The 27,313-nt window shown below is 39.0% G+C and overlaps 2 protein-coding genes across 3 annotated transcripts in view; one reads left to right on the forward strand and one right to left on the reverse strand.

The window, feature by feature from the left end:
* The window catches only part of GBE1 (1,4-alpha-glucan branching enzyme 1), a 279,090-nt gene that overhangs the window by 113,370 nt on the left and 138,407 nt on the right, over positions 1 to 27,313 (forward strand). For both annotated transcript variants that reach the window (XR_013530578.1, XM_017967116.4), the window contains exons 6-7: positions 275 to 365; positions 3,771 to 3,980. Coding sequence is in view for 1 of the 2 variants with exons in the window: in XM_017967116.4 (XP_017822605.1) it covers positions 275 to 365; positions 3,771 to 3,980 (301 nt within the window). In the remaining variant the exon portion in view is untranslated. The remainder of the gene's footprint in view (positions 1 to 274; positions 366 to 3,770; positions 3,981 to 27,313) is intronic.
* Positions 10,366 to 18,312, reverse strand: LOC100387089 (spermatogenesis-associated protein 31D3-like). The gene is given in 5 exon segments (XM_035282961.3): positions 10,366 to 14,337; positions 14,339 to 16,370; positions 16,635 to 16,695; positions 17,298 to 17,343; positions 18,093 to 18,312. Coding segments are annotated over 5 exon segments (4,179 nt in total). The 5' UTR covers positions 18,282 to 18,312; the 3' UTR covers positions 10,366 to 12,486.

The raw sequence follows: 27,313 nt of genomic DNA on the forward strand, positions 1-27,313 counted from the left end.
CCAAATTAAGTAAATTTGCATATTATTTATTGCTTGTTAAAATGAAGATATATCAAATAGCTAGTCAGAATAAAGCTCTAAGAGACTATCCAATGTTGTGTTAGAAGGTCAAACAAAAAATGTTGATGTAGTAGAACTTTTCAAGATGATCAGAGCTTCCAGATTGCTTGTCAATTTTAATGTATTTGGACTAAGGATGCTTTTTTCCCCATTACTTTTTGTAAAAATTTGTGGCTTTTTATTTTTATTTATATTTGACCATTGCCTTATATAGGATACAACTGCATTCAGTTGATGGCAATCATGGAGCATGCTTACTATGCCAGCTTTGGTTACCAAATCACAAGCTTCTTTGCAGCTTCAAGGTAACATCAAAGACTCATTATATTCATTTTTATTTTTAGTAAAATGTTTAAATAAATAAAATGAAATTTTACATTTTATATGACATTGTGTAACATTTGAGAGTTAACAGAGTTAATAGAAGCTGAACATTTTCTTTTACTAAGGTCATAGACCTTCTTCCCTTCCAGCCTTAAAAAATTGTCCTTGAATTTATGTTGCTCGTCATGGGATGATATGTGATATAGAATGTCATTACCTGCTGTAATTGTCACATATTTGGAGGTCCAAGTTTTAGTCAGAAAACCTTGTCTTATGGAAGCCTTTATTGTGAGAGAGCACATCATTTTCTGGAAAGAGACTGACTCATTTAGGAAGGTCACTGAAGAGGCCCTTGGTAGGACAGTTACTACTCACAGAAGGACTGCCCTTCCCTCCAGGCTGAAGTGGATGGAATGTTGCTCTCTGGACAGAAAGACACCAAGGGGTTCTATGCAGTTAAAGTGGTACTGATCTAAATGACCGCAGACTGAAGAAGTCCAGCGCTCTCAGTGTTGTGGAGTTTATGATATATGGCATATAGGCATTGTTCCAACCATCATACACATATATTATTATTTTTAACTGTAATAAAAGCTAAAGTGAAAATGACAGGGAGCTATAATCAGAGGTCTGATCAGTTTAGATCAGGACTAATATTGCAAGTGAGGTCTAAAATATGACTAAGAGTTAACTGGGGAAAGGTGTGAAGTAGGCATAAATAGGTAACATTCCAGACATAGAAAAAAGATACTGGCCCATTTAGCTGTTTCTGTTAGTTCTCCCTGAATAAGTTATTTATAGCACTGCCTCCAAATCCTCCACTCTGGTTCTTTCTTGAGCCCATTCCAAGTAGGCTGCCTGCCTCTTGACTGAAGTTGCTTTTGTCAAGGGTGTCAGTAACCTTCACACTGTTGAGGACAGGAGGCAATTCTTAGCTCACTTCAGCCGTCAGCACCACTTGGCACAGCTGGTCACTCTCACCTTCTTGGAACCTTTTTCTTTCCCTGGATCCCAGAATATTTTGACTTCCTGTTGTTGCTTTTCCCACCTCACTTGTTGCTTCCTGTTAATTTCCTTTGCTCTTTCCTCTTGATCTTTATGACCACTAAATATTGGACATCCCAGTGCTCAGTACTTAGTTCCCTTCTCTTCTTTATGTATATTAAATACCTGGGAGGATCTCATCAAGTCTCATCCATTTTTGTAGCTTAAATATATGCTAAACATTAACTCCCAAACTTAGGTCTCTCTGACCTATCTTATGAACTTCAGAAAGTATGTACTTGATGTTGGGGTATCTAATACATATCTCAAACTTCATGTGTCCAAAATTAAGTTTCGGATCATAACTTCTAACTTCCTCCCCCTACTGTCTTCCCTAATTCAGTAAATGACATTTTCGTCTTCTAGTTGTTCAAGCCAAAAATCTTGGCATTATACTTGGCTTGTCCCTTTCTGTTCCTCCCTACATGCTCACTATTATAAAATCTGGCCATCTGTAACTTCAAAATATATCCCAAATCTGGCTGCTTCAACAGCCCCTACTGCCACCACCCGTGTCCAAGTTGTAATTATCTTTTACCTGGATTGTTTCAACAGCTCTAACTGGTCACTCTGTTTTCTCATGTTTTCTTTCCCCTTCTCTTACCTTTGTTCTACCAGTTATTATGGTTAATTTTTTCTGCACAGTGGCTGGAGTAATCATTTAAAAATGAGAGTCAGATTCATGTCACTGTCTGGTTCAGAACCCCTAATGGCTCCCTTATCTCATTCAGAATAAAAGCCAAAGGCCTTACGTTGGTCCCCAAGAACTCATTCAATGTGCTTCTTGGCTGACTCTCAGAGCTCATGTCTTTCTTTCTTGACCATTCCAGTTACACCAGCCTGTTTGCTTTTCTTCAAATGCTCTTAGCTCATCCCTGCCCCAGTGCCCTGTACCTGCTATTCCTTTCTGTCCAAATGCTCTTACCCTTATGTAGTCTTATGCCTTGATTCTTACTTTTTTCTTCCTTAAATATTACCTTTTCTATGAAACTTTCACTGATGACCCTATTTAAAATAGCAAACCTTCCCTTCTCACCGGTGGCTTTTCTTTGTTTTCTTTAGAACCCTTATTATTATCTGACATTCTGCATATTTTGCCTGCTTGTTGTTTCCCAGTGAGAATGTAAATTTCATATGGTCAGTGGTGTTTATTTTTTTCACTGGTGTATCTCCAGAACATAGAAAATGTCATGGCACGTGGTAGATGACTTTACTAAGTATTTGGCAAACAAATAATGGAATGAATGAAGGAATGAGTGAATGGCTGAATAAAAAAACTTTAATGCTGTTTGTTATTGAGCATGTTGTCAATGAGAATAGAAATGAATAGGTGGCTGGCATTAGAAGAGGGGGCGGGAGAGTGTCCTAAGCTAATTAACATTGTTGGACGAAGCCAGTTGATGCGGCAGTAGGCCCTGATAAGGACAATGGTCTTCACCCTGGGAACAATGGCAGCACAAGTATGATTTTAAGTAGGTGATATGATCCTATTTGCAGTTTTAAAAGATAGCTCTTGCTGCTCAGTGGAGTTGGCTGTCAGGAGACTCATTGTACTTAGCACTGTATCTTATCACGAGGAGCCAGATGGTCACAGCCACTGCCCTCAAGGAGCATATAGTCTAGTGAGGAAGACAAACAGTAAACAATTGAAGGCAAGGGTGACTCTTTAAAGGGCAAAGTTGATGCTATGGATGACCATAATGTTAAAATGTTACACAGGTTTAGAAAGGCCTTCCTCTGTGAATAATGTTTGTTATCTATTTCATTCAGACTAGGAGGCCACCTTTAACACACAAACACCTGCTTGTGAATTATCCATCTGTATTACTTGGGTGGTACAAGTAATACACCCGTGGCACATTTTCTCAGCCCACTGGTAACTGAGGGCATTCTATTTTTGGATAAGTGCAGGAGGGATGACCTCAATCAAGGCATCATGGGTATTCAAAGAAATTCTTGAAGAGCCCTGAATCCCCGATGTACACACTGAAAGGAATGGGCATACATGAAAGCAGGAATGGCCATGGCTAGATAGACATGAGATGGAAATCAGAAGCTGAAAATAGAGAAGCAGAGTTATATTATTTACATCCTCAAAATGTGAATTCTGGTTGGGGCATAAATCTACATTTAATAAACTGATTTAAATTATTTTCTAATTTAATGGTTTTAAATTTGCTTAATATCAAATATTAAGCAAATTTGAGTTGTATTCAATTATATGACATGGTGTTTGCATGTTTAAAGTATTTAGTACTGTGATGGTCAAACAATTGATGCACAATTAGCTATTTCCTCTAAATCTGATATAATCTTGTTTGTGCCATGTTGTTTATTGGTAGCCGTTATGGAACACCTGAAGAGCTGAAAGAACTGGTTGACACAGCTCATTCCATGGATATCATAGTCCTCTTAGATGTGGTACACAGCCATGCTTCAAAAAATTCAGCAGATGGATTGAATATGTTTGATGGGACAGATTCCTGTTATTTTCATTCTGGACCTAGAGGGACTCATGATCTTTGGGATAGCAGATTGTTTGCCTACTCCAGGTAGGTACATACAATATAGAAATGTTTTCTATCGTTGCTGCTTAATATGAATTTTAAAGAATTTTACTAAATTTATTATGTGTGTACTCTCTCACTGATACTCAGTGTTCTTAATTGGATTTATTTTTATTGTACAGTGGATTTTACCTTGTTTTTTGTATAGCACAAGTATCTTATGCCATGTAAAACATATTGGTTATATGGTCATTTAAAAATTTTACTTTGAAACTTTTTTTAAATATCTAAAAGGCCACTTTATCAAGTTGACTTTAACCATAGCAGGCCTCCTTTTAATAGAGAAATATGCTGTCTTAAATAGGCCATTTAAAAAAATCATACTTCATTGCTTTATATCTTAAAATTATGTGGTTCTGATTATAGTTATAACTATCAAACAACAGGTACTAGTATATGTTTCATGTTTGATGCCAAGTGTTTCAGATATATTAGCCACCTATTTATCTTATTAATCTGTGTTGCAACTCTGCTTACATGCAGTAGGTACTATTGTTATGGTCAACTTTCAGATAAATAAACTCAAGCTTAGTGTTTGAAACCATTTGTTAAGATCAAACAGATCTCTGACCTCTTCTACCATCTAAGTAGAAGGATGTTTTAGGTGATTAAATAGCATATGGCAAAAATTAAAAAGAAAAATTAAAAAAACATGAACTTGTATTTGTTGTTTATCATATGTGAAGAAATGAAAATGTCGGGCATATTAAAAGTAGCAAAGTATCAAGTAATGTATAATGCATATTTTTATAATACTTATACTTATTTAAAATATGTATATGTATTATATATGTACTATATATATACAAATATGTATTTTTTAAAAAAATTAGTGAATTTTCTTTCTAGTGTTGCACATACATAAACATACATATACCTGGAAAATAGGCACTATAGAAAAATGTCTCAGCAAATAGTTTTATAAAATGAAGAAGAGTCTCATTTTTCTTTCTTTTTATTTTTTTTAAGACAGAGTCTCACTCTGTTTCCTAGGCTGGAGTGCAGTGATGCTATCTTGGCTCACTGCAACCTCTGCTTCCAAAGATTCATGCAATTCTCCTGTCTCAGCCTCCCAAGTAGCTTGGACTATAGGTACACACCACCTCGCCTGGCTAATTTTTTGTGTTTTTAGTAGAGACATGGTTTCACCTTGTTAGTTAGGATGGTATTGATGTCCTTGTGATCTGCCCGACTTGGCCTCCTAAAGTGCTAGGATTATAGGCGTGAGCTATCCTGCTTGCTAGAAGTCTCATTTTTCAACATAAATTAGGTTATTTATATATGAAGGAAATGTGTACAGTATTTCTGAATATCATACATTATTTCATATTTCAGAGCCATTCAGGAATCACTCTTGCCAGATGAGACAGTGTAATAGGTGAGAAAAGAAACAAGATGGTAGCATGATTCCTGGCTAGGCTTGCTCCGGTACAAACTGATTAATCATTCTTATTCCCAGTCTTTTTATTATAGAAGTAGGCAGAGTTTGGGGGCTAAAATAATTTTGTTCATGAAGGTATTTTGTATTTATGTGAACTTTTGAACATGTATTTTTATGCCACATATTGATAGCAGATTAGAAAGACTAAATCTGCATTAATTCTGTGATATATTAGGTTGGTGCAAAAGTAATTGTGGTTTTTGCCCTTTTATTGGCAAAACACTGCAGTTACAAAACTCTGCTAATTAAATAATTGAGTAAATCTTATAGAAGTAGAATATTCACAAGAAATTCAATTAATTGAGCACCCGGTTCATATATGGATGAATGAGGATTCATTCTATAGAACTGTGCCTTACGAAAGAAATGTATTTGTTAAATGGCTAGTTTTTTATGTTTTAAAACGTTTTATGTAGAACTTACCTTAAAAAGAAATACATTAGGTGGATGAATTTTTATGTTGTAAAACATTTTTATTTTATTAACATGTTTATCCTAGTGTGATTTGCTGTACCATGAACTCTCAAAGTGCATTTAAACTTAGCCAATTTTCTAAACAAAAGGGATTATACTTGTTTTCAAAAACATTTCTAATACAGAAATTGCGACAAACTTAACATTATTTCATACTTGGTTTCTTACTGAATTAACTATTAATCTTTCTTATGGGCACACTTTTGGTAAATGAAGCATCGTATGGTTTTAGCTTAATTTTTTTAATTGTGACCATTTTATTTTATTTTATTTTTGCTGTCATATAGGCTTAGTCCTCTGTAAATATAGTTTTATTAAATTGCATTTGCATTATTCTGTGTCATTTTATCTGACCAATATCTAGATTTGCCAATTTTATAGAATTAGTATTAACTATATAGGTTTATACTATTAGTGTGTTAGTCAGGGTTCTCTAGAGAGACAGAACTAATAGGATAGATATTTATATGAAGGGGATTATTATAGAACTGAGTCATATGATCACAAGGTCAGTTCCTGCAACAGGCCATTTGTAAGCTGAAGAGCCAGGAAACCAGTCCAAGTCCCAAAACCTCAAAAGTAGGGAAGACCATAGTGCAGCCTTCAGTGTGTGGTGAAAAGCCCAAGTCCAAAAGCTGAAGAACGTGGCATTTATGTTCAAGGACAGGAAGCACCCAGCACGAGAGAAAGACAGAGGCTGGAAGACTATGCCAATCTAGTTTTTCCAGGTTCCCCTGCCTGCTTTTTTTCTGGCTGTGCTGGCAGCTGATTAGAGATTGTGCTCACCCAGATCAAGGGGGGTCTGCTTTTCCCAGCCCACTGACTTAAATGTTTTTCTGCTTTGGCAGCACCCTCACAGACACACCCAGGAACAATACTTTGCATCCTTCAATCAAGTTGACAGTCAATATTGTGACATTATTAAACAGTCAATTAGTTATGACATTATTAAACAATATAGATAAAATCCTCCAAAGCCAGTGTATAAATACATTTAAACAAACACTTGTTAGCATTCATGATCAAAGTCCTACTTGGCTCTTTTGGTTATTTATTTCTGCTTAATAAACAAGCCAAAAATTTAGTGACTTAACAGCAATATTTATTTTGTTCCTAAACTCACAATTTGGGTATACATCAGTGTGGACCGCTCTTCTTTATCTATCTCGTGTCAGCTGAGGTGGCTTATACAGGGGACAGAGCATCTGCTTTCAGGATGGTTGACTCACATGGCCTGCAGTTGGTACAGGCTGTCAGCTAGGAGCTCAGCCTTGGTTGTGAGTTTGAGGACTTCAGCAAGCCCTCCTCATACCCCACTCCACAGACGGCGTGGGCTTTCTCACAAGAGTGATAGTCCCAAAAGACAGGATATGCAGGCTGCCATTTTATGTGGTCTGGGTTTAGAACATGGCAGAGTGCCATTTCTGTAGAAAACTACTAGTCAATCACAGTTTCAAAGAAACATGACAACTTGTTAGTTTAATAAAACTTGTTAGATAGGATAATTTTTGCACATAGCCTTAAAATTCCGTAAGACCCCTCACTTTGAAGGGGCATTAAAGAATTTTAACCACATACAACATATCCTACTTTACAATTTCAAAAGAGATGTATTGAAATACCTGTCCATGTGGAAATATTATTTACTCAGTCGTATTTCTGTTATGAGAAATATCAGAGAGTTATATCTGAAATAGGTAATTAAAAAAATACTCCTTTCAAATAATGCTATTGTAAATAATTAGAAAATATAAAAAGGTACACAAAGTCCAAAATAAAAAAATGTATTTAAAAAATGTGAGCAGCATAGTTGTATTTAGCTATATGTGAAAGCATTTAATGAATATTCCTTACATGCATATAAATATATAACCCAATCCTTTACTTTCACCCTCTTCATGTAATAGCTACTCTGCCTGTAATTTTGAGTTTGTTCCTCATCCAGATGAAATCAGAAACTCCAATTTATGTTTCATATTTTAAATATTAATTTTTCCACCTCTTGCCTTTATTAGGCTGATTAATTTTATAACCCATTGACAAATAGATATAAATATGGCACATGGCTTGCTTAAGGCCTAGGCCTCTTCTTTGAAAACTTTTGTCATAATTTTTGAAATTATTGTATTTACTATGTGAAAAAACTGTTATAGAATTGCTTCTGTACAGCCATGTTGCTGATGCTCATTTTATCTTATCTATATGTCACAACCTGTCAACATTTATAATCTCTGATTCAAGTGCCATCATCAAAATTATCAGAATTAAATCTCTCACTCTGAGTAATGCCAGAGATCCTGACTGTGCTGTTTCATTACCTGCTATGAATAAATTTTCAATCAGGAGCTGCCCATGTTTTAATTTTCTGTCTACTTGGCTGAACTGCCTTCTAGCTTTGCTAAATTACTAATGACAGTTCATAACGGAGATTAGGTTGTCCTTTATTTGGTAAAGAGAACTTTCTGACAGTCTGTCACCCATAAGCTTTAGGAGTTTCTAGAATTGGTAATAATGGATATAATTTGGTGGTCCCAATTTTAAATTCTGTTTGAATATTCCTGGCACTACATAAACGCACTTGATAAAACAATAAGACAAGTGAAAACTTGTTGAGTTTAAATAACTATCATGCCTTAACCATTACTAAATCTTCAAACAAATATCTTTGGTTTGTTAAATATTTCTTTCAAAAATAAAATACTGACTTCTAAAGCAGATAGCAAAGTGGGTCTAATCCTCATTTTTGTTCTCTCCTTAAACTTATTTTTGGTCACATAATTACTATAGTTACATTTCATCTGCTTGAGTTCATAATATGGTAACCATTAGGCTAAAAGATACTCTCTTTTCTTGAGCTACCAGAGTTGGTTTCAGAACCAAAAGTGAGTCCAGTTTATCTTTTTAGGGTCATAACTATGTGGAATAAAGTACTCCTTAGTATAGATACTATAATATTGGGGGCTTCTTCACCGTGCTGGGCATTTCCTACAAGTTACTATTTGGAAGGAAATTCACAGGGTTCTCTCTGCTCAGAGTGGATTTTTGTATCTGAGATACGAAAATCGATGCTATCTTACCATATGTCTTACATTAATTGATTTTGAATGGCAAGCCAGTCTTGCATTCCTGAGGTAAGCCCTCATGAACATAGATGCAAGTATTCTAAACAAAATTTTAGCATATTTATATATGATGTTATATCATGACCAAATCAGTTCTCAATGATAAATCTTAATTTGAGGATTATTATGCATCAGTATATTAGCTAACAAGCATACGACACCATCATGATTAGCAAGATTATTTAAAAACTGAGCAACCATGACATGAATGAAAACCTCTAAAATTATTTTTAAGAGGATTTTTAAGCCATATACTACTTTTTTATTTTGTCATTGAAATACAAAAACAACCATTCACCCAATGACAAAAACAAAAACAACAAAACAAACAATAACATACAAAGAATAAACATGTACAACCCCTTTTGAAAACAATTTGGTATTATTTAGTAAAGTTAAAGATACACATATACTAGGAAGCATTATTCAATATATATGCTTGGTGCATATCTTTATCAGAAATTTTGGGAACAGACTTAAAAAAAATCACTCCTTTCAGAGTACAGTGGATTCCCCGATTTATATATGGTTTTGCTTTCTATTGTTTCAGGTATTCATAGTCAACTTTAGCCTGAAATTATCAAATGGAAAATTCCAGAAACAAGCAATTCATAAGTTTTCAATAGTAGCCTAATGATAGGTCACAATGAGGTCACTCACCTCACTTCATTTCATCATGTAGACATTTTATCATGTCATAGCATCACAAGAGGAAGGGTAAGTGCAGTATAATATTTTGAGAGAAATATATTCCTTTCATATAAATTTTATTATAGTATATTGTTATATTGTTCTATTTTATTGGTTATTGTTAATCTCTTACTGTGCCTGATTTATAAATAAAACTTTATCATAGGTATATATGTATAGAGAAAGACACAGTATGGGTAGGGTTTGGTACTATCCGTGGTTTCAGGCATCCACTAGCAGTCTTGGACTGTATATCCTGAAAATAATGAAGAGCTAATGTATTTGCTTTTTAATTTCATTGGGTAGATTTCAAAGCATTGATTTTTTTTTATAATTGAAGTAATAGAGCATCATTTTAGACATAAACACCTGCCTTTTATGCTTTATAAAAACAAATGATGACCAGCCACAGTGGCTCACACTCGTAATCCCAGCACTTTGGTAGGCTGAGGTGGGTGGATCACCTGAGGATGGGAGTTCGAGACCAGTCTGGTCAACATGGTGAAAACCTGTCTTTACTAAATATACAAAAATTAGCCAGATGTGCTGGTGGGCACCTGTAATCTCAGCTACTTGGGAGATTGAGTCAGGAAAATTGCTTGAACCCAGAAGGCTGGGTTTGTTAGCTGAGATTGTGCTATTGCACTCCAGTGTATGCAATAAGAGTAAAACTTCGTCTCAAGAAAAAAAAAAAAAAAAGAAAGAAACTCACCTCATTTGTTAGTTCCAGTCTATGTAAGTGGAGTTGCCTTCTCTTCAGACCCCTAATATTTTAAGGGTGGGTATGTGCGCACTCTTGGCCATAAGGAGCATTTTGTAATGCTCCATAGTGAGCCCCCAAATATCTGTAATGCTCACGCATAGTCCAGGACTCACCTCTGGATCATGAGCTGTGGGTGTTCTAGACAATATCAATTATATTCCACTAAGTCCATGAAAATTATAGGCGACACCTCCATCCTGATAAGTGCACCGTATACACTAAGGGAAGATCTTGTATGTTGCCATCAACATGGCTGGAGAGAAGGCATAAAGATCATCTTCTCTAAAGAGATGGAGGTCATGCTTGGAAACAGTCCTGCATATACTATTACAGTCATTGAAAAATAGAACCATGTACACTGCTGGCAAAACGGCATCTCTAATCTCTGCAGTGCCCTGGTAAACCTCAAGGGGGTGGTGCCTAGATCCAGATTGAGAAAGGGTCATGATATGGACATGATGGGGCACAAACCTTTTTCCACCAGCAGGGTCATCCTTTCCTATCTTCATTTTTTTCTTACTTTCTCATTCATTCTAAGGTACTTTTTTCTTTATTCTCAGCTTAATTTTACCCTATGAGATAGGTGGTTGCCTGGTCAACATTGCTGCCACAGACAGATAAAGGATCGTTTTGCTCTGTAAAAATGTCATCAATCAGCCGGGCACAGTGGCTCACAACTGTAATCCCAGCACTTTTGGAGGCCGAGGCAAGAGTATCATTTGAGATCAGCGGTTGAAGAGCAGCCTGGGCAACATGGTGAAACTCTGACTCTACTAAATATACAAAAATTAGCCAGGCGTGGAATTATAGGGGCGTACCTGTTATTCCAGCTACTCAGGAGGCTGAGGCAGGAGAATCACTTGATCCTGGAAGGTGGAGATTGCAGTGAGCTGAGATCACACCACTGCACTACAGTTTGGGCGACAGAATGAGGCTCTGCCTCAAAAAAAAAAAGTCATCAATGCAGGCAGCATGGAGAAATACCCAAGGAGGGAACTACTTCCCCAAAGTGACTTTTTGGTAGAAAAGCCTCAACACTGAGGTCAAAAGATGCTTCCCTAAAGTATAAGCATGCTCTGTTTCTCGGATTCTTAAGCAGTACCCATGGTGTTCCTGACACCCTACCCCAACCAGCAATACCCTCAACACTCCACCAACTTACATGATCCTCTGGTCACTGAAAACTTTTTTTAAATAGTGACTAAACAATTATTTCTGAAAAATATACCTGTCCTTAACCCTCTCTTCACATACGGAAGGCCTGTCTTCCTCACTGCTCTAAAGGTGCAGGCTGCCATACCATATCAGTAAGTCTCAAGCAAAGAGGCAGAAAAACGCCCATCTCCTCAGACTTCATCAGGGAGAGAAGGGGCTTTTGGAGACACATGATACTCATTCCTCCGCAAGAGCTCCAGGGGATTGGTCACCTTTTAGAAGTTAAAGGAAGCAGTCAGTAAGAGCTGAACTAACTCCTACCTTTCACTAAACACAAGCTTGGGTTATCCAAAATCTATACCCCGCAACACAACACACAGAAAAGACATCATTCTTATTAGAACATTTATTGGGGAGAACCAGTATTCTCCACAGGGAGTGAATTATTTTATTGGGGGGGGAATTTTCCTCCCTGGAAATGCTTCAGAAGAATTGCTGTGTAATTAATAATGACAAATCACTGAACATAGTGGTTTTAGCACTGGTTGGGATGGCTGGAGGCACTGGGTCAAGCTGACACTGGCAAGTGGGGTTTGGCTGGGGAACAGGCTTCCTGTGGGGCATGGATTAGGAATGCCTTTGACACAATATCAGTGCTCTTAAATGCCTCAACTTTCTGGGGCTGTCTGTTCTTGTCTGTGATCTGTCTAATCCTTGTCGGATAATTCTGGCCAACTAGGATAGCTGGTTGGCTGCAAGCTTTGCTATGTGTCACTTTGCAGGAGGGAGCCGTGTAGTTGCAGGGATAGCCCTGCAATACTGGCTTGTGCTGAGCTTTTGTAAGCTTCACCGGGAGGAAAGGGGCTCTTGGGGACAGGTGATATCTATCCCATGCCTATGCCCTAGCTTCTCCTTTAGGAAATTTACAATGTCAGTGTTAAATTTCTCAGCTTCAGGAGTCCCCGTAAAGGCAGCTCTATTCTTAATCTGACCTCTGTTCTGCACAGATGATGACAGGGAGCTACGCTTTTCCTGGGAACTTTCTCGTTCCTCACATGTTGTGCTTAGTTTCTTAAACCTCTGAGAAAAAGTCTCCATCCATTTTCTGAAAAGGTTTTCAGGAGGAGGCTGTGTTATCAAGGGTGGGGAAGATTTTCTCCCAAGCACCTCCCCTGATGTCTTCTTCTGAACAGGATGGCTCTTTCTCCTGGGTTGGGATGTCCCCAACCCTGCATTCCCTCCACCAAGCTCTCCTCCTTTGACTCTGGGGGTGCTCACTCTCTTTGTAGCTGGTGGGAAATTCTTAACTTGGCAATTCTGTAAGATATGCTTAGGGACCGAGGGCTCCTGCTGTTGTTTCACACGGATCCCTCTGTCCTCCACGTGGACATTCAGCACCTGGGAAGTTGCTGTGTTCCCACTGGAGATGCTCTGGGCATGAGTCAGTAAGCCCTTGGAACTCAAGTTATCTAAGACAAGGGACATGGCAGTGAAATGGGTTTCAGCTTGGCTATGCTCCCCCTGGGCCAGCTTTAACTCACTCAGCACCTGATGTTTAAGCTTCTCTTCCTTGAACATCTTCCTAGATCCACTGGTGACAGGACAGGTCTTTCTACTGCCCTGAACCCTTTCCATGTTATTACTGAATCTCGCTTTTTTATTCATTGACTCATTGCCAACCCCAGGTTGCATTATGGGCTGCTCCGGGTTGCTTCTACCAGCCAATACAGTCTGTTTCTGACTGACTTCGTCTATGATGCTGTGTGTGTGGGGCAGAAAACTCTGTCTGCCATCATCAGTTGTCTGGATACTTTCTTTAAGCTCATGATCAGGATCAGAGAATTCTCTTCTCCGGGCCCCATGCTTTTCTTTGTCAACAGGTGAGGTGATGAGGTGTGGATGATTCAGGATGGAAAATAAGCTTGTTGTTCCTATTTTTTCTCCTTGAAAATCTGTAGTGTTTCTTCCAAGGAGCTTGGAGGCCCCATCATTGGAATCCATCTCTGTAAGGTCATGGTCAGTATAAGAAAACTGTCTTCTCAGGGTCCCCTGTCTTTCTTTGCCTACAGGTGAGGTGACAGGGTCAGGACAATCCAGGACAAGTACTGAGCGTGTTTCCAACTTTTCTCCTTGAAAAGTACTGAATCTAAGAGACTTGCAGACCTCATCTTTGGAATCTCTCTGAGAAATGAATGTGGCTGAGGAGAGTAGGTCAAGTTGGGAAAAGGAGCTGGAAAGGTCCTCTTTCGATTCACAGATTTCTATGGATTCAAGGACCTTGCTGGGAAGGCCCCACAGCATCCTTGTATGGAAAGACTGAATATGGGCTTCCAACCTCTTTTGCTTGTTGGAACCAAGGAAGGACATCTCCTGGGAAGTATCAACGCATTGGTCCTTACCCACCGATGCTGACAAATTTTGATGTTTTATTTGGCTATGGGATTTCTCAGGAAGAGACATTGTCTGCTTGATTGAATGCCCTGAGCTATGCACACTCATAGGCACTCGACCCTTATTGATTTCCTCAAATTTCTTGCTCAAATGTATTGACAGGGCATTCGCAAGTTGTTTCTGACCTAGGTTCACCCCTGAATCATTCCCTGGCAGATGCATCATAGGACCTTCTAGGTCGCTCTCGGAATTAGCACGCAGATCCTCTTCTGAAGATGTCTCTGGTTCATGCAACAGATGATCTTTTTGGGCCATTCTCCTGGCTGTATTCCTGAAACTTCCTCACATTCTCCAGGGAAAGCATATTTGAGCTTCTCTTGTGGAAGCTTCTAGGTTTCCTTGATTTAAAATTCTTGAGATCATTGTGGCTCTGACCCTCAACCAACGAGCTATGTAAGGGTCCCTCACTGTTTTCTGACTCAGATATCTCTAAAGTTGGGCTCTGAGGATGTAGCAGTGACAGAGACTCATGGACTCGGCGGGGCAGACCCCATCTGTGCTGGATGAGCCTCTTTCGAAGGTGGTGCTCTAGTTTCTTCCTAAGCTCAGCACTGAATGGAAAATCTCCAGGAATGATGGAGATGGGGCAACAAGCCTTAAAGGACTTGACCAATGAAGGACTGGGAGCTGGAGAACAAATGTCTTCCTGGGATTTTTGAACCACAGAGGGTAAACCCCACACACTTTCCTGATTTTTCTGCAACACGTTCCACTCCAGATGGTTAATTTCAGATGGCGTAAGAGACGGTGCCTCATTCTGAGATTTATGAAAACACACTCCACAGTTCCCAATCTGGAATAGAGGACTAGGTAGTTGGGCTGTGAGTAGAGATGGATGTTGAGCCGGGGACTGACCTTGGGGCAGGGTTTGAGGCAAGGGGAGAGGCTGGGTAATAGGCAAGGACGGAGGTTCGGGATGGGGAAGTACTGGGGATTCCTGGAATGTAGACATACTCGCAGTTTCATTGAAGAATGCAAACGTGGAGGAACGGCCACGTTGGGGAACAGTAGGATTCTGAGACTCGCTATGCAGAGATGGGAGACCCTGGAAGAGCTGAAGATGTTTTTGCTCTAAATGGTCCTCAAAGCACGTAGAATTTGGGGGCTGCTGATGGATGTGCAGCCGCTCTACTTTCCTGTTACTGGCCCCAAAAGGAAGGGAGGTTGCCAAGCCATGCTTATCAGCAATTGAAGCTAACATTTTCCCTGAAGAATTTAGTTGGTAGTTTGGCCTAAGATGTTTTGGGAAAGTTCCTGGTTTCTTTCCATTTTCTTTATGCAGCAGAAAATCAATCCTTTTTTTGACTTGTCTCTCCAGCTGTGCCACAATGTCATGGCTGAGAAAAGAGAGCTTAACAGGCATTATGAGGTCAGCCACAGAGTACCCCCCTAAAGAGGCCTCAGAAGAATGAAGGCTAAGGAGCTCTTGCAGGAAATCAGATGGTACAGAATTGGAAGAAAAGGCATCCTTGGGATGAGGCTGCCACCAGGAGAATTCTGCAGATGCAGGGCATGAATGGTCAATGTCTCCGATTGTAGGGGCAGAGGTGGTTGACCTACCAGAGCCACCTATAGATAACATCTCTTTTTCCAGAGGCTTCAGTATGGTGAGATTTGCTTCATACTCAGTCACAGTGCAATCTTGCATTCGTAAAGCAGAAGAGTTTGGTGGTTTGTAATGAAAAGTACATGAATCACAGGGATTCATGGCCTGGGAAATATTTGGCAAAGAGTTCGTATCTTGGGATAGAGTAGAGTCAAATGAAAAGATGGTGTTCAGAGACAAACTGGCCTCAGGATGGAGATTGGGCTCTGCTCTCTGAATGTGATGTGGTGGGAGAAGGGGAAAGGGAAGCTGCTGGTGTGTGGAATGGTCTATAGGGAACTTGGAATCCAGGGGAGAAACAGGCTTTGGTGGCAGAGGGTCCCTCAGTGGTGAGGGTGAAAATAAGTCAGCTAAAGGGGTGATCAGGTCAGGTGAGAGAATTAAGGGGGGTGATGGAGAAGGGTCAGGGCAAGGGGACACTATTAAGTCTTCTGGAGGGGTGGCTGAGGAGGCAGAAGCCAGAGTTAATGATGACTCAGTCTCAGAAGCTGCAGAAGCCGAAGGGGACACAGAGGGAGCAGCATCTTTCAGGGACTCCCAATACATCCGTCGCTCGGCCTCAGCAGCTATTCTGTTACACACCACACAGAGGGGGTCTGGGCATAACAGTCGACGAATGCCGGTGGTTTCATGATGCTGGCCCAGGGGACTGCAGAAAGCAGAAGGCCCAAAGCTGCAGCCAGGACCAGAACAAGGAAAGGAGGGTCTCTTAGCCTGGCAGGGGTGGGAACCCTGGTGCCTGCTCACCTGCTTCACATTGCCTCCCGCCTATGACCTCACCATGCACTCTAGGGCCTCAACGCATTCATTCACATACACGTTCCTATGGCCACCCACTCCCACAACTACCGCAGACTACAAGAAATATCTGAGGTGAATAGAACTTGCTAAAAAAAGGAGTGGGGTGGGAACAGGACAGAAGGGAACAATTAATCACCTTTTCAGAATAGAAACCAGCTTCCTTTCCTCTTCTGCTTCTTTCTGGAAGGTTGTCCAGTCTGGGAAACCATAACAGTATGTTATATGTAATGAAAGTAGAGGCACAGGGATCATACAGAAGTCGCTCTCGGGAAGATCTTTAGGATATTCAACTCTGATAGCCCCAAGTATCAGTAGAAAAGGGCGAATAGTCATTGATACTATTAACAAGTTCACATGTGTATGTGGCATCATTTATAAAATTCCTTCACATACATTACCGCATGTGATGCTCAAAACCACCACCAGAAACACAGATGTCAGTGGTTACCTCCAAGAGGAATCTGAGCATCAAGGAAGTCAAAGTACTAATGCAAAGTTGTGAGACAGAAGCTCTGATTCCAAGCCAGCCAGTAATCATTCCTCGATATCTAACTTGCCAACGAATTAGGCAACACCCAGTGCCCAGGTCTATCACTCTGTCATGCCTGTGGATGGGCAGAGCAGGGCCTATGAGCAGTGTCTCAGGTCTGATCGCTTTTCTGTAAGCCTCTCTGGTGAGTGCTCTGTTTTCTGAGACTGTATCTAGTAACTGAAATTCTAAGAAATCATGGGCCTGAGTCCTCCTGACGGAAACAGGAAGGGTCACCCTTGAAGCTCAGATAGAGCAGGTTGACCTTACCTTTAAATGTCCCGCCTTTCTTTCTCCTCCTGGCTCTGCCCTGATGCTGAGAACAAAAGAAAGACAATGAGAGGCTGGGACTCATTTATGTCACTCTCTATGAAGCACATTAATTCATTCATTTACTCATTACCCAAGCATAGTATGACTCCTTAATTAATGCTAATATGTTCCTGTTATCAATTATTAAAGGTGATCAAATATTTCTAATTTTTTCTTCTCTGAAAAACTCAAAGAGGATTTTGCCTGTGAGAGTCACACTTGATGTGCCCAGTTAGCAGTCCTCAAGGAGGGCACAGACTCAGAGGGCAACAGTCACATCTGTGCTCCCTCATAGGAAAAGTGTCCCAAACAGAGCTCTGCCTCCAGCCCCTGCTCAGAGACTCTCAGCATTGCTACCCTGGCCAACCCAATATGAAGGAAGGCTTGGTTGAATGAAGGTGACGGGAATGTGACTCATGATCAAATTTCAGCAGAAATTGTTCTTCTTCAGAGAGACCACACTCTCTATGCAGTCCAATCAGGGACCACAGAATTACTGTGTTTGGAATTTTATCTGGAACGCTCCACCACAGCCAGATAGGTAGTCTATGAGCTTCAGATGGAAATGTTAGTCCTCCTGAAGCCCTAAGTCTATCCAGCCTCTTCCAAAGAAGAGTGAAATTCTATCCTCTCTTCAGACTTCCCATCTAAGACCATCTCTCTGTACCAACCAAATTTACTTAGAAATGTGGGAATAGGATTGGGCAACAACAATAGGGAATCTCCCTTGGGTGTTCACCCACTGTTCCTTACCATTGGGATGTCATTGTTTTTCCCAGCGCATGACAAATAGAGAGTCCATAGCAGGTAGAACAAGGACAGCATAAACAACCCCAACCCACTCAAGCAGAGGAAGGTGGGGTCAATATCCAAGCAATGTGCCAAGCCAGGGCCGAGCCCTGACTCAGTGTAACTGTTCAGAAAACAGAGGATATTCTCCATGATCTGAATAGCATGGCTGCCTGAAGCAACTGAGCCCTCAGTTTGCCCAGGCTTAACTGTAAGCCCAGGCCTGCATCATAGAACATGGAAGTCACAAAGGGTTTCTAAGGGTGGAGGGAGCAACAAGAGGAGGGTGTGTCCACAGCCTTGACCTCACCAGCCTAGCTGACCCCACCCGTCCTGTGACCACCAGGTCCCTCTGCCCTACCCTCCCACTCCATTTCCCAACTCTATCCTTTCTTCATGTCATATATTTATTTTAGTGGAATTTTATGTTTGCTCCAACAGTAAACCAGGTATTACCCAAGTCCTGCCTTACTGTTTGGAGCCCTTAACTTCAACCCCACCAACACCACTGCCTTGAAAGCCTGAAATACTGCCTGTACCCAGACATTGGCACTCTCAGGATCACCAACGTCCTCCAATCCCTCTTATCTACAGGATGTTTTTGCCTTACATTAGCCCAGATATGAAACTTAACGTGCCTTTATACTTACTTTGTTCTGTGAATGTCAACAGTAATTTTTTTACTTTAAAGTCAGCCTTTACTATTTCCAATCAGAGGGACTGACTCAAACAATTAAAACAAATATTGTCAAAGAAAAGGAGCTCACTGTCCAATTTGGGTTTTTGAGAAAAGCAGGTTTTTATGGTAAATTAACCACGAGACAGGAGTCCAGCTCACATCTGTCCCGTGCGCTGGCTTTCATGCAGTCATTTTGTTAGAAAAGGTTTAGGGAGTAGTCTCTGGGCTTAATAGGTGATCAGTGGAAGAAGAGAGGTCTGTAAAGTCCTCGGGCATGCACAGTTGTTCTTAATGCTACCTCATGGATCGCACGTGCACATTTGTGGGGCGTTAGTTGAAAACGTGGCAGAAATTTGGGCTGTGATGTCAGCCAGCTTATTCTGTGCAAACTTCAGTTGGCAATATCAACTTTAATCCATTTTAGCCAGTTTTTTCATCTCACAAGCAGGGAGAGTTTTGGCATTTGAGCAAGTTGTTGTTGTTGCTGTTGTTGTTTAATCTGCTATCCGGTAAACGGATGATCTGTGTTGGTCATTGGTTTCTTTAACTCTGGGGCATGGTTTCACTAATAATTCATTTTTAACATCTACAAAGTGAAAGTAAGTGTACAGTAAATGTATGTAACTAAACTTCAGGGGATCTTGGGGTACATTATAGCACTTATTTTACTGAAGTTAGTGAAGTTTAAACTTTTCAAGCACTTTTGGAACATACTCTATACACAAGCACACATATACATCGACCTAAAAGGAAGAAGTTGAGGCAAAATTATCATAAATAGAGAGTTCATCTGGGTCAAGCTTGAGGACTGCAACCTGGGAACACAGATGCAAGTCACCCTAAATATACACTCGAATTAGTAGCAGTAACTAGCAGGTTTTTAAAGTCAAAACATGGGACTAGAAGTGGGCTGATACAAAGTTATCAGGAATTCTCATTGGTTTACGAAGTGCTATTGATTAGTGTTTGGCTATACATTGTTAAGTTATAGGGTGTGGGTTATAGTGTCAGGTGTGGGGTTATTGGGTAAATGTATAGCTACATGTGGCAATAGCAAGCAGTTTCAAGAGATGAATACACAGCTCAAGGAGAAAGTAGGGCCGTGATTGCTGTCTCACTTTAATGTCTGTCTAGGCCTGATAACTTAAAAGGACTTGCATTCCTCAGATAAAAGTTCTTTTCTTTAAAAACATTCCTACACACCCATCCTGTGACACATCAAGCAGTATTTTCAAATCCAGAATCGAATATTTCCTTCTTTTATGTCAATCTCATGTTTGTCATTTTGACCCATTTTCTAACTCTACCTCAAATACAGAGCCCAGCCCTCTACATCAATTTCATAACAAGTAAGCAACTCCCTTAAACCAGGAATAGATTACAGTGCATTAAGCTATTGTGTTCTAAGAGACCAAAATCGATGCCCCTTTATCAACTAAGATAGACCTTAGGGTTAAGGAAACAATGTTCCCTATAGGTCAAGGGTTCAGAGCCTGGATGGCATGGCAAATTTCCAACTTTCTATAACTAAAATCCCTTTAACCATACCAGCTCTCAGCTCTGATTGGGCAGAGGACCAGCCCTACAAATATTCTTTTCTGATAAGCTATTAAAATTACAGATTGCCAATTTCTGCCAGCTTCTAAGAGGCTTCACACAAACCACCTTTGTATCCCATAGTTCACCCTTTGTTGTAAAAAGCCAAATTCTACCTCATTTTAGTGCTAAAACCCCATTCCAAAGTGAACATGGGATATATGTTACATATGTTTACTCATTATGGTGCGCTCGGCTCCCATATAAATATGTATACCTTTTCCCCCAAACTTGTTGAATATGTATGAATATGATTATAAATTGCAACCTGTCCTTTCCCTATTCCAACAGAGAGCAGTACCTTCATTCCACACTGGATCCTTTCCCTTCCTGGGTTGCAAACTAAGAAAAGCAATGAGGCTCTCCTTCCTACTATTAAGCCTTCCTGGTCTTTTGCATGATACTCCTGATCTCAGCAGTCTTTGCTAGCAAAGGAGGACCCAGGCATATCGAAGCCTTAGGGCAGAAAGTAGTCTTAAGCAACCTCACCTGATTACACCGTGGACCATGTAAATGTAATCTTTTCCTGAGTGCCTTGGCATCAAAAAAAAAAAAAAACCTTGAGGACATCTGCTCTATATTTTATATAATCATCCCTACAAATGTCCAAATACCCACTACCTGTCATACTTTATTTGGGCTCCTCTTGTCAGGCTTAAATAATCCCAATATCCCCCACCCCTGACCCGTCTTCCTACACGTCCCTTTCTAAACTCTTTATCATGACAGCTGTCCTCTGAACTGTCTCTTAATTTCTCATGTCTTTCTTAAACTATTGTTAGAGCAAAATAAATATGGCCTGAGAAGGAGTGTTTACTTCGAAATGACCCACAGTATCTATTCCAGAGATCGCTTGGCAATTGTAAATGTGGGGGGACAGGGGAACCTCTGTTCTGTGTGTGTGTAGCTCTTGAGCTGTGTAGAACTAATTGCTCCAACCACACCATGAGGTCAAGGGCAGAGCCCATTCCTTATAGATGATTCTGCCTCCGAGTTTGCAGCAGTAAATATTTATTAGATGAAAACTTGGCTGAGGCTCCATATTAAAGAGATGAGAAAGTGGCATGTCTTGGCAGATTTTATCCTCAAGGAAGGTTACCTGCTCCTGCATAATGGAAAGGAGACCTGGCCTGGCTTGAAGGCTGTCTTACCCTTTCAAAGAGATCAAGTAACAGTGATGGCGCATGGGTGTCAAATAAAGAGCTTTATAGTATTAAAAGGAACTTCAGCCAAATTACATTTAAAAGTGTTTAACTGAGCAATGAACGATTAACGACTTGGGCAGCCCCAGAATCACAGCAGATTCGCAGACACTATAGGGGTGCCTCATGTTTAGAACAAATTTATAGACAAAAAGGGTAAAGTGACGTATAGGAATTGGAAGTGAGATACAGAAAGAGTGAGATTGGTTACAACTCAGCCTTTGCCTTATTTGAATGCAGTTTGAACATTCAGCAGTCTATGAGTTGTTGAAGTATGGCTGCTGGAATTGGCCAAAACTCAGGTATTGTTGCAGGTGCATACTTTTGAGTGTTCAAGTTGTCTGGCTATTAAGCTCCAAAATGAGCCTTAGGTTGTGAATCAGATTCTACCAACCTACCAAATAAATTAAGCAATAAGACAACTATACCTTCATAGCTTAAATACAGTATTATTACTCAATTTCTTTTGCATCAGCAATGATAATTTGATAAACCTCAACTATTAGTACCACCTAGCAGAATTCTGTAATGTCTCCTTTATTTTAAGTATTAGATGAATAAACACAATAAATGTCTTTCAACATCAGGCTCAATAAAGCAGAATACAAATTTGTTAAAGAAATCTACATAGTTAAAATTTGGTAACCTTTGTTTCTTTTAATGCTTTGCATCTATGTTGCAAGTAATTTGTTTTTTAAAATATAAATATAGATACTGACCTTGCAGATAGTATAGAGAATGGTTATAGGCCTGAGCTCAAATACTGGCTCACCACTTACTAGCATGTAACCATAGCCAGATTAATCTTTCTAAGCTTAAGTTTAATTATGCCCCCATAAAACATTAATAAGACTATAGTTTATATACCTCCTATAATTGTGAAGATTCTATTACACGCTGCTCCTAGTGTCTCACTTATAGTTGTGATAATTGTTATTGTCATCATCATCACAATGTCATTGTCGTGATTATCTATGGTTGAGAATAGCCAGCTTCATTCTCTGAAACATAGCTACAACCATGAAACCAAGTAATGATATTTTTCTCATGAGCCAAAACATGTACCATAATGGCTATGGATCTTTGTTCATTGTTGTATCACACTATTTTTAAAAGGAAGTCAAGGTGTTTTTGGTAGAAGGACAAAATTAGGAACAGTGGTGGAACTGACCAATTGTGATCAATGTGTAACAGTATTGAGAAGTCACAGCTAAAAGCAATGGTAGAAAGAGAAAATGCATCATGGTCAGAAACCAGAACTGAATGCACAGCATTGTAAGGCCACTTAGGAACAGTAGCAAACAGCTCTGTACGGTATAATTGTCCCTCTGGGCATCATTAGACTGCAGCGTAGTATAATAATTGATCATAATGAGCCTGAGTCATTAAAAAAAACAAACTTCTAGTCATAATCAAAAATTTTTTTTAAGATGCCATGAAAAAGCAAAATACATAATCCTTTGGGTATATCCCTAGTAATTGGATTGCTGGGTCAAATGGTATTTCTAGTTCTAGATCCTTGAGGAGTCACCACACTGTCTTTCACAGTGGTTGAACTAATTTACATTCCCACCAACAGTGTAAAAGCATTTCTATTCCTTCACATCCTCTCCAACACCTGTTATTTCCTGACTTTTTAATGATCACCATTGTAACTGGTGTGAGATGGTATCTCATTTTGGTTTTGATTTGCGTTTTCCTAATAACCAGTGATGATGAGCTTTTTTTTGTATGTTTGTTGGCCACATAAATGTCTTCTTTTGAAAAGTATCTGTTCACATCCTTTGCCCACATTTTGATGGGGTTGATTGTTTTCTTCTTGTAAATTTGTTTAAGATCCTTGTAGATTCTGAATATTAGCCCTTTGTCAGATGGATAGATCATTCCACTATAAAAACACATGTAAATGTATGTTTATTGTAGCACTATTCACAATAGCAAAGACTTGAAACCAACCCAAATACCCATCAATGTTAAACTGGATAAAGAAAATGTGGCACATAGACACCATGGAATACTACGCAGCCATAAAAAAGAGTGAGTTCATGTCCTTTCTAGGGACATTAAATGAAGCCGGAAACCATCATTCTCAGAAAACTAACACAGGAACAGAAAACCAAACACTGCATATTCACACTCAGAAGTGGAAGTTGAACAATGAGAACATATGAGCACAGGGAGGGGAACATCACACACCAGGGCCTGTTGGAGGTTGTGGGGCAAGGGGAGGGATAGCATTAGGAGAAATACCTAATGTAGCTGACAGGTTGATGGGTACAGCAGATCACCATGGCACATGTATACCTTTGTAAAAAACCTGCATGTTCTAGACATGTATCCCAGAACTTTAATTTAAAAAGTAAAATATAATTTCAAAGTATTTCCATTTAAAAATGTTAAATATTTAAATGTCGTTTTAGGGATTAAGTTAAAATTACCTGTCAACTGTGTTTTAATGCAGGATCACTGTGTAGATTTTATGTGGACTACTTTGTTTCCCTCCATTGCAAAATAAATTAAGCATTCCTCCACTTACGTTTTAAATGTTCAGGTGATAAAGGCATATTATTAATCAGTTGTTGAATTGACTTCCTTGCTTATTTTGCATTTTATATCAGGGAACATCTTTTTTTTTTTTTTTTTTTTTTTAAAGACAGAGTCTCTCTCTGTTGCTCAGGCTGGAGTGCAGTGACACAGTCATGGCTCATGACAGACTTGAACCTCCCATACCTAAGCAACCCTCCCACCTGAGCCTTCTGAGTAGCTAGGACCAAAGGCACATACCACCATGCCTCCTGGCTAATTATTTTTAGTTTTTGTAGAGATGGGGTCCTTCTGTGTTGTCCAGGTTGGTCTCCAACTCTAGAGCTCAAATGATCCTCCTACTTTTACCTCCAAAGGTGCTGGGATTATAGGCAAGAGCCACCATGCCCAGCCCAGGAAACATCTTACGGATTTCTTAGGATCCTGTTTTCTGATGCTCTTTTCTGAGAAGAAAACAGGATTTTATTCTCAGAATATTTATTCTAAACCAATTTTTTTTTTTTTTTTGCCTTTTTCAATAATGGAGTTAGGTGACAAATTTTTTTGGGTAATGCCTAAGCTATTTTCTATAATATTGTCTAGTTTAACTCTGTTGATTACATGTATAAAGTATTATTTTAACACATAATCAATAGAAAACCAATGTTAAAATCAGTTGGAAAACAAGGTATTTTACATATTGTAGAGGTACTAAGTTTTTGAATTTGGTTTATATTTTGCACTTAGAGCACATCTCAATTGAATGCTAATTTTTCTTCAGAAATACTTAATATGTATTTAAAATTCATAATTTTACAGTGAAAAGAGGATTCACCATACTTACTTCAGTTGTTTCAGACATACTTAAGTTTTGCAGTAATGGAACTGTCAGTTTTCAAATCTGCATCAATACAAAACACAATTAAACATCCAGTTTTGCACTCTCCCCAGCCTGGTTTCCCAGAGCTCAGTAGCCCTGTGTAGATGGCATGGATGACACAGGTGTAACAAGTAGTCTGAATGCTCTTGCTGTTACGATTGTATAATCATTACATTGGGTAAATCTACACCCATTTATTGAGTTAGGTGGTTATAATAACATTTTATTTTTCAATAAACTTTGTTAGCAGCAGCAATAAACAAAAAAAGTGTATGTTTTATGAAAAGAATTAAAAGTCAGTTTCTCAAGAAATTAAACGTGTAACTTAAACAAAATAGTCACTAACATGTATTAATCAGTCTCCAAGAACTATTTCATATAACTACCAGTAGAATCACCAATTTGTCAGTCAGTAAACACATGTAAATAATTATTTTGTCTTGTTTTCCCTCTCACAAATGACTTAGACCTAAGTGAATTAGAATGAATGATTTAGTTATTCTGGGATTAGGATGAAATAAATAATTTAGTAATACACTCGGTTGTAAAATATCTATATCCATATATATATGTATATGTAATAGTTCTTTCTCCTTTATGTTTTAAATGGTAGGCTATTCGCTTAAATGATGGGTAGAATATATAAATATATGTGAAGTAGACTGTTCAATTAAATTTCATCATGAATTTTCAAAGAAGTTTCATTAATTAAATTTTACAAATATGACATAATCATTTGCATACAGAAAGCAATGTTAGCAGTAATTAAGATACTCACACTGGCTCTTTGGCATTTTGCCTTTGATCAGAATTTTTGTTTTCTATCATTTGCCATTCTTCCATAGTGATCACAGGAGTAAATCAGTTTTCAGATTTCCTAGAGCTCTTGCCCTCAGTGTTACAGTCCACAAGATTCCATCTAGGGTCTTCTTCATGTTCTTATTTGTATGCTTTTCTTGAGTTATCTCTCTCATGGCTATGATAGTCCTTCTTTTATCAAATTCAGTACCTTTTTTGTTGTAGAGGTTATGCTAGACCTGGTCACCTTAAAGAAGAGAAGACATGATACCTATATCTGGAAGTTAAAAGTCTAAAGACGATACACAATATGCACACTAATATAGCCCATGTTGACATATTGATAGTTGAAGACACATATAAGAGGTCCACCTGAGTCTGAAAGGGGAGTGGAATTGCCATGAAAGCCCCTGGAACAAATGGCCCCTCCCAGTCTCTAATTTGGAGTGAGCAAGTAACGTAAACTCTCTGTGTCTCAGATTCTTCTTTAAAATACGAATTTAAAGTGTGCTTGCCTCCTGGAGCTGTTATAAGATTTAAAATATTAAAAATATGTGGCCAAATCATGTGGCTCACTCCTGTAATCCTAGCCTGTAGTCCCAGTGCTTTGGAGGCATAGGTGGGAAGATTGCTTGAGGCCAAGAGTTTGGAGTTACAGTGAGCTATAATTACACCACTGCCCACTTCACTCCAGTCTGGATGAAAAAGTGGAAATAACAACAACAGCAACAACAAAATACACACACACACACACACACACACACACACACACACACACAGGCATTTTGCCTTTGACCAGAATTTTTGTTTTTTGTCATTTTCCATTCTTCTTTAGTAATCACATGAATAAATCAGTTTTCAGATTTCCTAGACCTCTTGCCTTCTATATATATGTATATTCTATCTACGTATATTCTATACACACACACATATGTAATTTTTTTTTCTTATAACATTTCTTGGTATATAGTAAGAATTAGTATTGTTTCTTATAACTGCCATGGTTTATTCTAAAATTAGACTTGTCAGTGGAGCTCAAATTGATGTATCATATAAACACACATTCATTTAACTGTTACAGTTCTTCCCCTCTTTATTTTACTTCCACGTGATTTTTCAAATCCAGATTCTCTTTATTACTCCCTAGCCCGTGTTAACAGTGCTGTTATTATTCACCTCGACTCTTTGTTCTCTTGCATGTGAGAACGTGTTTTATTATACCAGTTATTGCATTGCATTATTATCATATTTAGTTTGGTTTTCTCCTTCGTATGGATCAACAATATAAGTTTCAGCAGGGCAAAGACCATGTTTATCTTGTTTCCCACTTTATTTCTCAGGACTGCAATGGTGCTTGACTCATTTAAACACATATTTGTTGAATGATTAAATAAATGAATACATTTTTGCTTATTCTCCCAAATTAGAATATAGGCCTTATAACCCTCTTCTTTAAGCAAATACCTCAGAACTCGCTAGAGAGTAGATAGATTGTCAAAGTTTGTCC

Source organism: Callithrix jacchus, chromosome 21, assembly GCF_049354715.1.
Source record: "Callithrix jacchus isolate 240 chromosome 21, calJac240_pri, whole genome shotgun sequence".
Lineage (NCBI taxonomy): Eukaryota > Metazoa > Chordata > Mammalia > Primates > Cebidae > Callithrix > Callithrix jacchus.